At 40.9% G+C, this 14,122-nt stretch overlaps 1 protein-coding gene across 1 annotated transcript in view; it reads right to left on the bottom strand.

Annotated features, from left to right (window-relative positions):
• Positions 1-3,466: 3,466 nt before the first annotated feature.
• Positions 3,467-14,122, bottom strand: part of LRGUK (leucine rich repeats and guanylate kinase domain containing) — a 60,494-nt gene continuing 49,838 nt past the window's right edge. Inside the window, exons 17-20 of the mRNA XM_056573179.1 lie at positions 13,350-13,438; positions 11,801-11,935; positions 8,720-8,895; positions 3,467-5,086 (exon numbers count right to left, since the gene is read on the bottom strand). Of these exons, the coding sequence (XP_056429154.1) occupies positions 4,899-5,086; positions 8,720-8,895; positions 11,801-11,935; positions 13,350-13,438 (588 nt within the window). The 3' untranslated portion in view covers positions 3,467-4,898. The remainder of the gene's footprint in view (positions 5,087-8,719; positions 8,896-11,800; positions 11,936-13,349; positions 13,439-14,122) is intronic.

Raw genomic sequence — 14,122 nt, forward strand, 5'->3', positions numbered from 1 at the left:
GGATGCTTTAGTCCAGGTTTGGGAGGACATCCCTCAGGGGGCCATCCGCCACCTCATCAGGAGCATGCCCAGGCGTTGTAGGGAGGTCATACAGGCATGTGGAGGCCACACACACACACTACTGAGACTCATTTTGACTTGTTTTAAAGGGGTACTCCGGTGCTTACACATCTTATCCCCTATCCAAAGGATAGGGGATAAGATGCCTGATCGCAGGAGTCCCGCAGCTGGGGACCCCTGGGATCATGCACGCGGCACCCCGTTTGTAATCAGTCACCGGAGCGTGCTCGCTCCGGGTCTGATTACAGTCGACCGCAGGGCCAGCGGCGTGTGACGTCACGCCTCCGCCCCCGTGTGAAGTCACGCTCCGCCCCTCAATGCAAGCTTACGGGAGGGGGCGTGATAGCTATCACACCCCCTCCCGTAGGCTTGCATTGAGGGGCGGAGCATGACGTCACACGGGGGCGGAGGCATGACGTAACACGCCGCCGGCCCTGCGGTCGCCGATAATCAGACCCGGAGCGAGCACGCTCCGGTGACTGATTACAAACGGGGTGCCGCGTGCATGATCCCGGGCATCCCCAGCTGCGGGACTCCCGCGATCAGGCATCTCATCCCCTATCCTTTGGATAGGGGATAAAATGTGTAAGCACCGGAGTACCGATTTAAGGACATTACATCAAAGTTGGATCAGCCTGTAATGTGGTTTTCCACTTTGATTTTGAGTGTGACTCCATATCCAGACCTTCATGGGTTGACAAATTTGATTTCCATTGATAATTTTTGTGTGATTTTGTTGTCAGCACATTCAACTATGTAAAGAGGAAAGTATTTCATACGATTAGTTCATTCATTCAGATCTAGGATGTGTTATCTTAGTGTCCCCTTTATTTTTTTGAGCAGTGTATATTGAAACAATAGAAAATCTATATCCCATTAGACCCAAGGAGGTCATATTAGAGAGTCTTACTCCCACCACTTTTGAACTTTCTGGTGTAAGAATGGTGCCCCCCTCCCCCCCCCCTTCATGCTATCCTCTTGGTTGTAAAATGGACATTGTTTCATCACTGAATTAAACCTAACATGTCTGACCTTTTGGAAGTGGTGGCAGATCTCAAAATGTTTCTGTATGCTGACCATCTGGATTCAAAGAGACATAAAGAAACTCACGCTAAGTGCTTCCTCCCTGAATGGAACTTTCCTCATTGCCCATTATTCCAAACCCCACATTGAGGACAGTGTGCAGCCATTTAGGTTTACTGAATGGTACTCACTTTCGGCACTTCATTGTTCCTAAGGTCCCCAGAGTTGTCCTCTCAATAGAACATAGTGTAGTTAGTAGTGTTTTTCTCTTCCCTTATCTTTTTCCTCTTCATTATTGTGTTACCTGTTTATTGCCATGCATTCTTGTGCACATCTATTAAAGTGTTCTATTTGTGTCTTTGTATTACTTGCAAACAATACTCATTTTCTGTAGGGCGATGCAACACCTTTTTTTTATTTCTAATAAAAAAATGAAATGCATATTTTACATGTTTGAAGAAGAAAAAAAATCTGGGTCCACAAAGAAGTCACTAGAGAGACCCATGTTCTGCTTTTACTACCTATGTTAAGCCCATAATGCACAAGCAAAGGTCACCATTTTTATTACAACTCCCGGTTAACCTCCATTCATGCAAATTCCTGTGCAGTTCTGTAGAGAATATAATATATTTTTATAAAACTAATATTGTTTTGACTTAGTTACAATTATCTGCTGTAGTATACAAGTATAGTTCCTTGGAGTGCTTATGCAATAAATAACATGTTTGTAAATGACTTCAGTTAGCAACAATGACTCCTAAGGCTGTTTCCACTTGGAAGTTTTGTTTTTAAAACTTCCACTGCAGTTTTTGAGCCAAAGTCAGAAGTGGATCCAGCAGGAAGGAGACATATAAGTCCTTCCTTTATATTTCCCATTCCTTTGAATACACTTCTGGCTTTGGCTCAAATACTGCAGTGGCAGATCTCCAAAAAACTGCCATGAGGAAACCCAGCCTCGCTCCAGAAAAAAAGGCTCTTAAATCTTGGCCACTAGTCTTTCTTCTTTGCAAATTACTGTCCAAAGACTGTAAGAATAATTAATATAATTATTAATATAATTTTATTAGCCATTGTTCCTTTGATATACTTTTTGACACCATACACAGGTTGTTTCTTTTTCTGGACAACCCTTGTAACAGATTGGTATTGTGCTGAGCTGATGCTTTAAACAGTATAGTACTAGATGGCATGTGGAGGGACAAGGCATTACTGATGCACTGGGCGTGCATGGTGCTATGTCAGCAGAAAGGGAAGAAAAAAAAGCCATCACAGTAAGGAATGGTTTACACTATGCAGATGACTGCTAAAGATTAAAGAGGGGGAAAGATTACACTGCAGCACTGTGAACATACAGTATTAGGTACACTGGTATTTTCAGCTGCCATGATCTTTATATTGGGGGTTAGAGGGAAGCCTTGATTTACCTTTTGAAGAGCAGTGTGGATCAATTACAGCACACAGACTGGCTCAGCTTGCAGGTACACAGCTTAGGTCTTCTCTTCTGCACATGGTATTCACCACCCCTACTTATATAAGTAATATGTGCTGATCTAGAGCCAGATTTAACTTGCAGAGAGGTGAGACACCGACGGTAGCAGCCAGGATTTTAGATCTGTTTTTCTGAGGTAAGGTGTCATTTTTAATGAATGACATAATTTACAAATATGTTAGGAATTAAAAAGGCTATCACATGGAGGGAATGTGTTTGGAATGACCATTAAATAAAAGAACAAGTACGCTTTAAAGGAAAACTGTCACCCTGATCACCCACACTAAACCCAATACACTGGGTTATCAGCAATCCAAAGAGGGGTCACTTAGTAAAATCGGCGCTGTGGTTCCCTAAATATTGGCTGGCGAAGTTCCCCTTCTGAATTCAGGGAGTTGCACTCAGGAGGTGGGGCCCTGCCGGCTGGCCGCCCCTGCTTCTTTTGGTCTTCTCAATTAGCTGTCCCTTTAGTTAGCATATTAATATTCTGCGACTCCACGTCCTAGTGATGTGAGTCACATGTCATGTAGAGCGTCGGTAGAGCGCATGCGTCGGCAGCTCTACAGCTCTCACATGACTACAGCTCTCACATGACTGCTTTCAGCAGTCAGAGCTCAGGACATGAGAGCTCAGGACTAATGCGACTCACGTCACTAGGATGTGGAGTCAAAGAATATGAATATGCTAACTAAGGGGACGGCTGATTGAGAAGACAGAAAGATGCAGGGGCGGCCAGCTGGTGGGGCCCTGCCTCCTACACACAACTCCCTGAATTCAGAAGGGGAACTTCACCAGCCAATATTTTGGTAACAACAGCACCGATTATAGTGAGTGACCCCTCTATGAATTCCCGGTCACCCACACTATAACCCAGTGTATTGGGTTTAGTGTGGTGATCAGGGTGATAGTTTTCCTTTAAGTGCCACAGTTAGTCCAATATAACTGATGAGACGCACAGAATTCTATATTTGCTTCATTGATATTTCTCCTGGAACTGTATGAATTGACAACTTGGCATTTAGCTGTCCAGAAATGCTGAGAGTTTTGCAACAGCTGGAGGCACACTGGTTGGCAAACACTGCCCTATTGGAAAGGGGAATTGTGATGCTGGATCGTACATTTATTATAAAGAGAGAGATAACAGAGGAAGGAAACAACAAGTTTAAGAAAAAGATGTTACAGATTTGTTATGTTATAGGATATCCAATTATTTACCAAAACAAACATGTCAGGAGAGGCCCTAGATTCTTTTTACTTGATTGTGTCTTATTGTAAGGTGCATCTTATACGATGTTCACAGGGCAGGATTTCCACATGGATTTCCACATGTAAGGCTGTGTTCAGACATCAGAAATCCCACATAGATGCTGAATTCTGCATCAAGATTAATTTGTCCGAAGTTCTGCATCTTTCTGCATAAATTCCGCATGAATCCACAGTGCACTGAAATTTTTTTTTTTTTTTTTTTTTTTAAAGGTACATTTTGAGCGAATTCCGCACAATATCTGCATTTAGTGGAGAAAAGAAAGTCCAATTGACTTCAATGGGCTTTCACAGCAGAATTCTGCTAAAATTTAAGACATTATTTACATTTTTGGGCAATGCAGAATTTTAGCTGCAAAAATTCTGCAATGTGAATGGGACTGAGGAATCCCACGGAAGTTAATAAGGCTATAAACACATTCAGATTTTCCATGTGGAAATTCTTCTGTGTGAACATAGCCTTTATTCCACATTATAATTCCACTGGAATTTCTACCCAATTCACACTGCAGAATTTTTGCTGTGGACAGTCCATAGCTAAAAGTCCGCATTCAGCAAAAATACAGGTCATGTCTTATATTTTTGCGGAATTCGGCTGCGGAATCCCATTGAAGTCAAGAGGGCTTGAAATTCTGCAAAAAATGCGGAATTGGTGTGGAATGGAATGCATGCAGAATTTAACCTTTGAATTAAATAAAGGCCACCTTTTCAAGTGTACTGCAGGATCATGCGGAATTAATCAGGAAACTGCGGAATTCTGCATGAATTCCACAAAGGCTGGAAGGATGCGGAATTCTAGCCAAATTAATGCCGACGTGGAATTCAAGAATCTATGCGGAAAATTGGCTATGTGAATATAACCTTATTGTTCAAACAACATGTAAATATGTTCTGCAAATGCAATATAAACTGTAAATATATTATAAATTGATCTGCATAAAATCTATTCCTTACAGACAAGAATCCAGACAATGCAATCTAAAAAAAAAAAAAAAGAAATAATCATAAATAATAAAACTGGTCAAAACTGTGAAAATGAGCATCATGTTATTTGAAACACAAACTAAGTTGTTGATTGCTTGCGTCTGGATGGAATAGGTGGTAGAATTGGTTTAGTATTGGATCCTGAATGGCTTGAAGAGATCTGGGGTGAGGAGGAAGATGATTTGGACTTGGAAGCACTGACATCAGAGCGATTTGAGGATGGAAGCCGTGGAGTCTCTGGGGTATTTCCCACATATTTCAGATCACCTGTCATTTTCACAGAAAAAGCACGATGCACAAGTTAGGTATGCCTCAATAATATATACATTCTGATAACTTATGTATTTTTTTTTTAAAGAAAGAATCAAAACAAAACTGAGAAACAAATGAAATAATTTTTATTAGGCAGAATTCTGACAGATTCTGACACAACCAATTTTATGAAACAGCTTGCCAGTTCACACTGCTGTTTTGCATGCAGAGTTTTTCTTTTGAGTGATGAATATATGTTTTCATTTTCTCTGTATTTTACATCTTTTGAAGTATGTGTATTGCTATATGTTATATATATGTATAAGTTTTAGCTCAGTTGTTAATTAAGGGGTTAACACCACCAGGTATTTAAACAGGTGCCTGTTACCCATTTGATATCCCTGATGAAGCTGCCCATGCGCAGCGAAACACGTTGCATGAATGTAACAATAAAGCTACTCTTCTGATATATCCACGGATCCATGCATTTTTAAATATAAACAGCGCCGGGTATCCGGTTAGTCTCTGAAGTCCTTTTATAGTCCATGCTACCCTGGGACTGGACAGCTGCAGTCAGAGCTTACTACATATGTGCTTCCCATTGTTGGTTATGCTACACAACCAACTTTGGTAAGGGGCCATCTTCCTCCTCCCCCTCCGACCTGTGGGATTACTTGGAATCCTGCACATGAGAGAGCCTTCTCCCCTTTCTATTTTCAGATTCACGTCAAAATAACGGACATTGGTCATCCGCTATCATCCATTGTGTTCAGTTATTTCATCAATTTTTTCATGACCCGTAACGGGTGTCAGAATGCAGGAACATGACGGTAGTGTGAAAGAAGCCTATGAGGGATGGGGTTGAGACAAAAGCACATACAAATGCTTTGTATATACAGGGGTCAAGCCTTGTTTTATAAATATGATAGATTACATAAAGGTGAGTGAACCAGTCACCAGCCAATCTCTGAGTGTTTAAAGGGGTACTCCGGTGGAAAACTTTTTTTATTTTATTTAAATCAACTGGTGCCAGATTTGTAGGGCAGAGGTGTCAGCAGAGAGCACTGTGGTCATCATGTCAGCAGAGAGCTCTGTGTTCCAAAAAGAAAATAATTTCCTCTGTAGTATTCAGCAGCTAATAAGTACTGGAAGGATTAATATTTTTTTTTATAGAAGTAATTTACAAATATGTTTAACTTTCTGGCACCAGTTGATAAAAAAAAAAAAAAAAAAAGTTTTCCACCGGAGTACCCCTTTAAACGGAATATGTAAAAATGAACTATTGTTTAGATCATGTTAAACATATGGTCATGGTTTTTTCTTATTTTTATAGGCGTTATAGTAGTGACACACACAATGATGGAAATATCAGGTTTGGGTAGTTTATACTACATTGTAGCTTTCCCTGTTGATAACAGCTGATCTCTAGGGGCTTGTCTTTTTTGTGACATAAGATTTAAAGGGGTACTCCCGTGGAAAACTTTTTTTTTTTAAATCAACTGGTGCCAGAAAGTTAAACAGATTTGTAAATCACTTCTATTAAAACATCTTAATCCTTCCAGTACTTTTTAGGGGCTGTATACTAAAGAGAAATCCAAAAAAGAAATGCATTTCCTCTGATGTCATGACCACAGTGCTCTCTGCTGACCTCTGCTGTCCATTTTAGGAACTGTCCAGAGCAGGAGAAAATCCCCATAGCAAACATATGCTGCTCTGGACAGTTCCTAAAATGGACAGCAGAGGTCGGTAGAGAGCACTGTGGTCATGCCATCAGAGGAAATGCATTTCTTTTTTGGATTTCTCTTTAGTATACAGCCCCTAAAAAGTACTGGAAGGATTAAGATTTTTTTTAATAGAAGTGATATACAAATCTGTTTAACTTTCTGGCACCAGTTGATATAAAAAAAAAAAAAAAAAAAAAAAGCAAAGTTTTCCACGGAAATTAATATTCTGGCAAGACATCTGAATGCTGACATTACTGGGAGGACACTTGCATTAAATCGCAACTGTATTGTATATGAGGTTTCACTGGACGCATAGGGAAAACTTTGTAATATACTTTATTTTACTTACTTGCACTGTTTGGCTGCAAACTCTCCCTGTCATCTCTTGTATACCTGATATATGCAGCTCATGCTGTTCTATTCATAATTATATAATTCTTAGAGAATCACCAATCAGGCTCAGATAATATTAAAAATAGATTTTTATCTATTCAAAAATATAAAGTGATGTACAAAAAGTGCTTGGGATGGGGGATTAGGATACAGGTGAGTGCCTACACTGGGGTCCCTACCTGACTAAGTGGGGATCTCCTGATACTAAGTGTGGATAGGGATAGGAGAACAACATAGACAATACAATTGAACGTAAATCAGTGGATCTCAATTGCCAAAGCGTTTCGCCCTTGGGTTCTAGGGGCTCATCAGGGAGTGAGAGGAGGCAACAGTAGAGTATACATTACATTAGTACTGGACAGATGTGGTTTACTTGGCATCTTGCCCTTGCCCCAAAACATATGTGGGAAAGACCCACAGACAGTTCACACTTGGAACACGTGGGTGATATAAAAAATAGGAGAGATAAAACTCTGGCAAATCACATGCATCAGCATCACGCCACTCCCCCCCCCCCCCCCCTTAGTGTTTTCTTAAAAACCATTGGGACAATCAAACTGGACAGTAGAGGAGGCGATCTTGACAACAAACTCCTCCAGATGGAGGCCAGATGGATATACCATTTGAAAACGGTGACCCCCTCTGGCCTTAATGATGCAATCTCTTTTGCACCATTTATCTAACATTACTATTTTGTGGTAGGTACCTTTTGCATTTTTCCTGCTTTAGCAATCTGATTTCCCTCTCCTTCTTTAGAATCAGGTATATATCATTACTATTGCTTCAATTAACCAAAAAAAAAAAAAAAAAAAGGCTTTATCCCATGACTATCATGAATACAGCGAGTAAGTTCTCTCAGTAGCCCCCACTTTATTTCCTGCGCCATTTTGGAATGCTTGATTGTGTTCCACTGTACAGGAATTGATGTCTACATGCATGTCACCGGACCAGATGTGACGTCATTATGCCCACCACACACCCGGAAGCAGCGCACATTGATGCGCAGCGTTGGGCTTTTTAAGCGCTGGACCCACGGCTCGGGTCAGCGGCATCTCCAGGCTCACTGGCAGCCATGACCGGCTTCTCATTATCATAGGTATGTACTGCCCTGTGTTGTTTCGTATGATCCCAATAGTGTTCTAATGTGTTCCTGACTGGCTATTTCTCCAGCTTATGGAACTCTTTATTGGTATTGGGCTTAACAATATTTGCCTATCTTGCTGTTTGCAGCTTATCAAGCCCTCACCACCAAGCCGTCACGTCCCCTCCCATAGACATGAGTGGAGGGGGCCTGGCGTGATGTCACGTCCACAGTCCCGGAAACCCGGAGGTTTCCGAAACTGGAGATTCATAGAATGCGGGTGCTGCAGGGAGATTGCGGGGGTCTCAGCAGCAGGCTGGATAGGGGGATAATATGTTTTTGCCCGGAATACCCCTTTAAGCTCACAATGGAAATTGATATGTTTGATTATTTTATTTTGGCAAACGTGGTCAGATGTATGCTTTAGATCTTAAGTAAGACTTTACCAACCTGACAAGGCATCTTGTTCTCGTCCAACACCAGACAAATCCAATGGTTCAATGTTGTTTTCAGGAGGTGAATGAATATTAATGACAGGAGTTGACTGAGAGGATGATCTCCTTGAAGAAAAGGCACCAGCTGAAGACAGCAAGGACAGCCCAGAGCTAGGCCTCGAATCTCTGGAACTGAAATTGACTACATGTAATATATACATTTTATATAAATTCATATAAAAAACATTTTTTTTTTATCTGATTTATTAATAGTACTGTTTTTTCTCCCAATCTAAAAAAATCTTTGAGGGGTTGTTTGTTCAAAGTCAAGTCAAGCACTTCCAGAACATAGGCTGATTGCCCTGGGTCCTGTTCCCAGTATTCAGGGCATTTTGTGGTGACAAACTTTGATCAGCCATGCATTTTGGGGAGCCATTCAGATGAATGACTGTATTGGAATACAATGATGATTATAATGCTCCAGAACAGGAGTTGCTCATATAGGGGGAGATTTATCATTGCTGTCTTTTAAGTCATTTATTTTTGCAACCTATTTATTTTGAGCAAGTAAAAAACCAATCCCTTCAGAACACCATTTTGTATGTTTCCTGCTGTCCGACTTTTTTTGCACAAAAAAGTAGCAGTTTCGCAAAAGATGTGCGACTTTTTGAAAGAGCTTTCCAAAGGCGATTTGGTAAGCCAGGTCTGGGCTTGTGTAGATTTGCAGTGTCTTGGAGGGGTTTGCAACTTTTTGTGCGACATTCACACTTGATAAATACATTACCCCTGCAAATTGAAATTGACTTTCCAAAAATTGTTTGTAGCTTTTTGCTTACTTTGTAAAATCGCCAAAAAAAGTTTTGGCGCACATGCAACATTTCATCTGCCGAATATCAGCAAAAAAAAAAGATCTAAAGACAGTGATGCTTTCCCCAATAAAACTGCTCTCTGTTTTGGTTCTATGATGTTCATATACCCAAAAGGGGATTAAGACAGGTTGTGCTCATGATATCTTCTTATTGTTGCTATTCTAGTTCACAATAAGGTCAAATTATTAATATAACTGGTTGCCTTTTTCTTTTTTTTCCCCGCAAGTTATTTTGTGTTTAAAAATACGGCACAGCCATAAGTCTAACTGTGATCCCTTTCTTTCTCCCTAAATGTGCATTATTATCCAGCTGTAGCAAAGCTAAACTTGTCATGTGTTTAGTTAATGTCCCATAAAGGCCTGTTTATTATCAGCACAGTCACAGGTCAGTTATAGGCTAGGTCTGACTTATTTAGGGTCTGTTGGGCTCTTTTTTTATTTGCGACAACCGGACCCTAAACGGGTCGGAGCACAACTGACACCCCTGAGTCCTGACCGATCCCATTGACTTGAATGTGGTCTGTGGGGTGTCCAGTATTTTAGGGGAGTTGAGTGGAGAAAAAAAGATTAGAAAAGTACAATACAGAAGTCTCTTCCTCAGATATATAGTGAGACAGTGACAGTAATGTTGGTCGAGGATTACTATATTTTCTTAAGGTACCTGTCATATGTGGTTAACAGGTTTCAGGAAGTGCATATCCAGGGAAAGGCAGGTAAGATATGGGAAATCCAGGAAAGAGTTAATATGCCTGGGGAGACTTAGTTTTCTAGGGACATTTCTAGTCCTGTTATCTGGCCCGGATTTTTATGGAATGAAAAGCTTTTATCTCCTTCCTGGGCAACTTCAGGTTTTTAGAATAACCCAGATCAGCATAGATGCTGTCACTTGTTACTGGGTCCTAAATCGATATGAGAGTCAGGGTATGTTCACATGGCAAAATGTCCGTGCAGAATTCCGCCGGAATATTCCGCATTGATTTTCATGGGATTTTGCTGCACTGTTCACATGGTGAAATTTTTGCGGCAGCTGTTTCTGCCGTGGAAATCCCGATTCTGGAGTCCGCAGAAAGATTAGACATATCTATTATTTTTGAAGATTTTGCTTGAAAATGCATTACCGTCTATGAGATGTGCATTTCCAAGCGGTCCTAACGTCCGTCAGATCGTGCAAATTTGAGGAATGTCTGCCAGCATTTTACTGGCGAACATTCTGCACATTTTACGCTGTGTGAACATGGCCTTATTCTGTAAGTGAGGCTGTGAGGAACTGCTGATCTAAGTTGAGGTCATTGAGGGGACATTTACCTTGTGTGAGTAGAACATTTTTGTTGACTGCTTTGTTGAGTGGCTGGTAGTAAGCCACCTGTATAGACATGGTAGACAAGGAAGTTATATATATAAGCAGGAGTTATTTTTGTGTTTAAGCTGTAGTGTGCAAGCTGTATTTGTTTTGTTATGGAATAATAAAAAGACAGAAGTCCTGTGTAAACATTACTTCCGGTTTTTGACTGCAATTTTGTTACTATTTGACTTATTCTACGGAGATATATATACCAGGTCTGACCTGTCATACAGCCACTCCTTTGTTAAATGCAAATGTCTGTCCTTAGACATAAATAAGCATCTGACAAGCTGCGATCAAAAATTCACAAAATTCCAGCCTCTTTTATGAGACAAGATTCACAACTGTCTGGGAAATCAAATAAAGATAAATCAGATAAATGTCTTGGCAGCTTGAAAATTATAGTTAGTCTCAAGGCAGTTTCCAGGACCCGCTTACAGCTTTAATACATTAATACAGTACATTTGCCCCATTGAAATACCATGATGACATTTGCCAAATAAAATACTCAATTGCTAGATATGTACTATTAAGATATCATTAAGACCCTTCTACATATTTACCTACTACAGGGAGTTGTCGCTTACAAAGGGGGGAATTTGCCAAGAACGGCAATTAACACCCTGCTCTTATGAATCAGGCACTTCAGAAGCTGCCCCGTGTGCCACACTTTAAAATCTATGCTGACCTTAAGCTACCATAGACTTCAGCTGTAAAATAAGCTAGCTTATATTGTAGTAAACTAGCATATATTGCAGTGAAGTCAGCATGGGCTGTGGCTACACCCTCAAGTGGTGTGGCCATTGTTAAAAAGCAAAAAGTCACCAGTTTTTGTGCCAAACTATAGGTGCACGAACAAAATAAAATTTCACCCCCCCCTTTTTTACCTGGTTTCAGGACTAGCTGGTGGGAAGCTACGTTCTGCGGTAACATTACTTCCACTTGGCTGCATCGATGAACATGATGTAGGGTCTAGAAGACGTCTGTGTGTCCCCAAGGTTGCTGGAGCTGTTACAGGACCTCTATTAAGTGGGCAAAATATTCATAATGACTTGTCAGATCAGCGGGAGACATTTCATATTGAACTAACAAATGTAGTTTATACGTTCCCTCCCCATTCAAGTCCATTCACAGTTTGGAATGTGACGATTGTCACTGTGCAATGGCTGTTTTCTCTTGTAAGTTGCAATGCAATGTAAGTTACAGGGAAACATTATGTTTCCAGTGGTCTTTTTTATCTTTAAAGGGGTACCCCATTGGCCAGTGTTCATAAATAAATGTTCCGAACGCTGTTTTGGCGCTGCAGGGGTCAGCCACGCCCCTTGTGATGTCATGGCCATGCCCCCTAAATGCAAGTCAATGTGACTACCATAGACTTACATCGAGGGGGCGTGGCCATGACATCATGAAGGGCGTGACCAACCCCCGCAGCGTGAAAAGAGTGTTCGGAACATTTCCTTCCAAACGCTGGCCAGTGGAGTACCCCTTTAGGGTACAATCACACATAGAGGATCCTGTGCAGATTTGAGGTGCAGGATTTGTAACTGCCGATTAGAAGCTGGGCTCAGTTATTTAGTTTACGTTGAAATCTGCAGCAGAAAATCCTGTGCATCAAATCTGCGTACGTGAGAACATACCTTTAAGGGGACATTATAAGCAATTAACCACAATGGTGGTCAAAATTGTGTGTTTTAGGATTATTATGTGTTTAAAAACAAACTTAACTTTCTAAAATGTCATACACTGTTGTGCTTTGCTACAGAATACCCTAAACCTCCTTAGACTTTACCCCAGCTGTTTACTTGAAGGCTCCTGCTGCCTATGGACAGGATGTGTAAACATTTTCCAGGTCCACAGGATTCCAGATTGAGGTGTCCTCATGATTTACCCTCATGGCCATTTTTCTGTCTCTCTTTTGCACTTTAGCACAAGTGATTAACAACAGCGAATGCTTCTAGCATATGTTCAGACAACAGGCAGCAGCATATCATGTCTGCTCACTGGACAGATTTAGCTACTGTTCATCACCTAAACAAAAGCGTACATGGCAAATGAAAGCTGGGGAAGTGACTGCCACCATCTTGAATCCTATGGACACAAAGACTGCTCCTGTTTGTTGTTTACATATCCTATCCAAGGGCAACTGGGTAACTTAAATTAGTGACTAATAGAGTGACAACAGTTTATAGAATTTAAAAAAATTTGTAGAAAGTGTCCGGCTGTAACCTGTGGTTTGCGCGTGTCTGCTTTTCTTTAAACACTACTGGTTTCCTCATAATACCATAGACAAACAGCATAAAACAAGACAGTTTGATTAAACACTGGAAAAATAGTACAAGATGGTATCAGTCACAAAAGTTGAGGAGATGTGTGCTATTGTTTTTGGAAGAAATAAGCTCTGTATTTCTAATCCTGGATAAATCCTTTAAGTCTCACCTCTGAAACAGTTGTGTGTATGTCCCGGATGTCTTCCCTGCCAAAGCTTGTCGTGCTGCTTGCTGTCGTCTTTGTACCGAAGCCTCTTCCTTATAGAAGTGATTACAATAAGAGACACTTAGTAACCAATATAAAGGCATAGGGTGTTTCACCTATATGTGCACACATGGTAGAAAATGCTGCTGAGATAGTCTGAGCTCCACTGCAATACGTGAATTCCACAGTAAATCCAGAATAAATATGCAACAGAGTTAAAAATGTATAGCGTTCCCTCAAATCTGAGCTGACTGTGTCTTGTCAAACTCCACTACCATACATTGTACTGTGGTTCACTGAAGACAAACAGACCGGCACATCACATTTCTCCCAATAATGAACACAAAACCGCAGGTATGTGAAGTAGGATCTGGGTTAATTGGTGCTCAGCAAATAAAGACTGGCAGGTCTTGAACATCAATTAAAGTAGAAATATAAAGGTGGCACTCACCACCCGTGATAAGTCTTTCTTTATTACTTCAGTGTACTACAAGTATAAGCCAGGACAGCTGGACAGACCAGAGGCGATAGCTGGGACGGCACAACTATCGCCCCCGGTCTGTCCAGCCGTCCTGGCTTATACTTGTAGTACACTGAAGTAATAAAGAAAGACTTCTCACGAGTGGTGAGTGCCGCCTTCATATTTCTACTTTATTTGATACATTGTACTGTATTTTGCTGCAGATTTAATAATGTTTACTAACAAATTCAGAGACTCTGAACAGACTGATACCACA

This window comes from Hyla sarda, chromosome 4, assembly GCF_029499605.1.
Source record: "Hyla sarda isolate aHylSar1 chromosome 4, aHylSar1.hap1, whole genome shotgun sequence".
Taxonomy (NCBI): Eukaryota; Metazoa; Chordata; class Amphibia; order Anura; family Hylidae; genus Hyla; species Hyla sarda.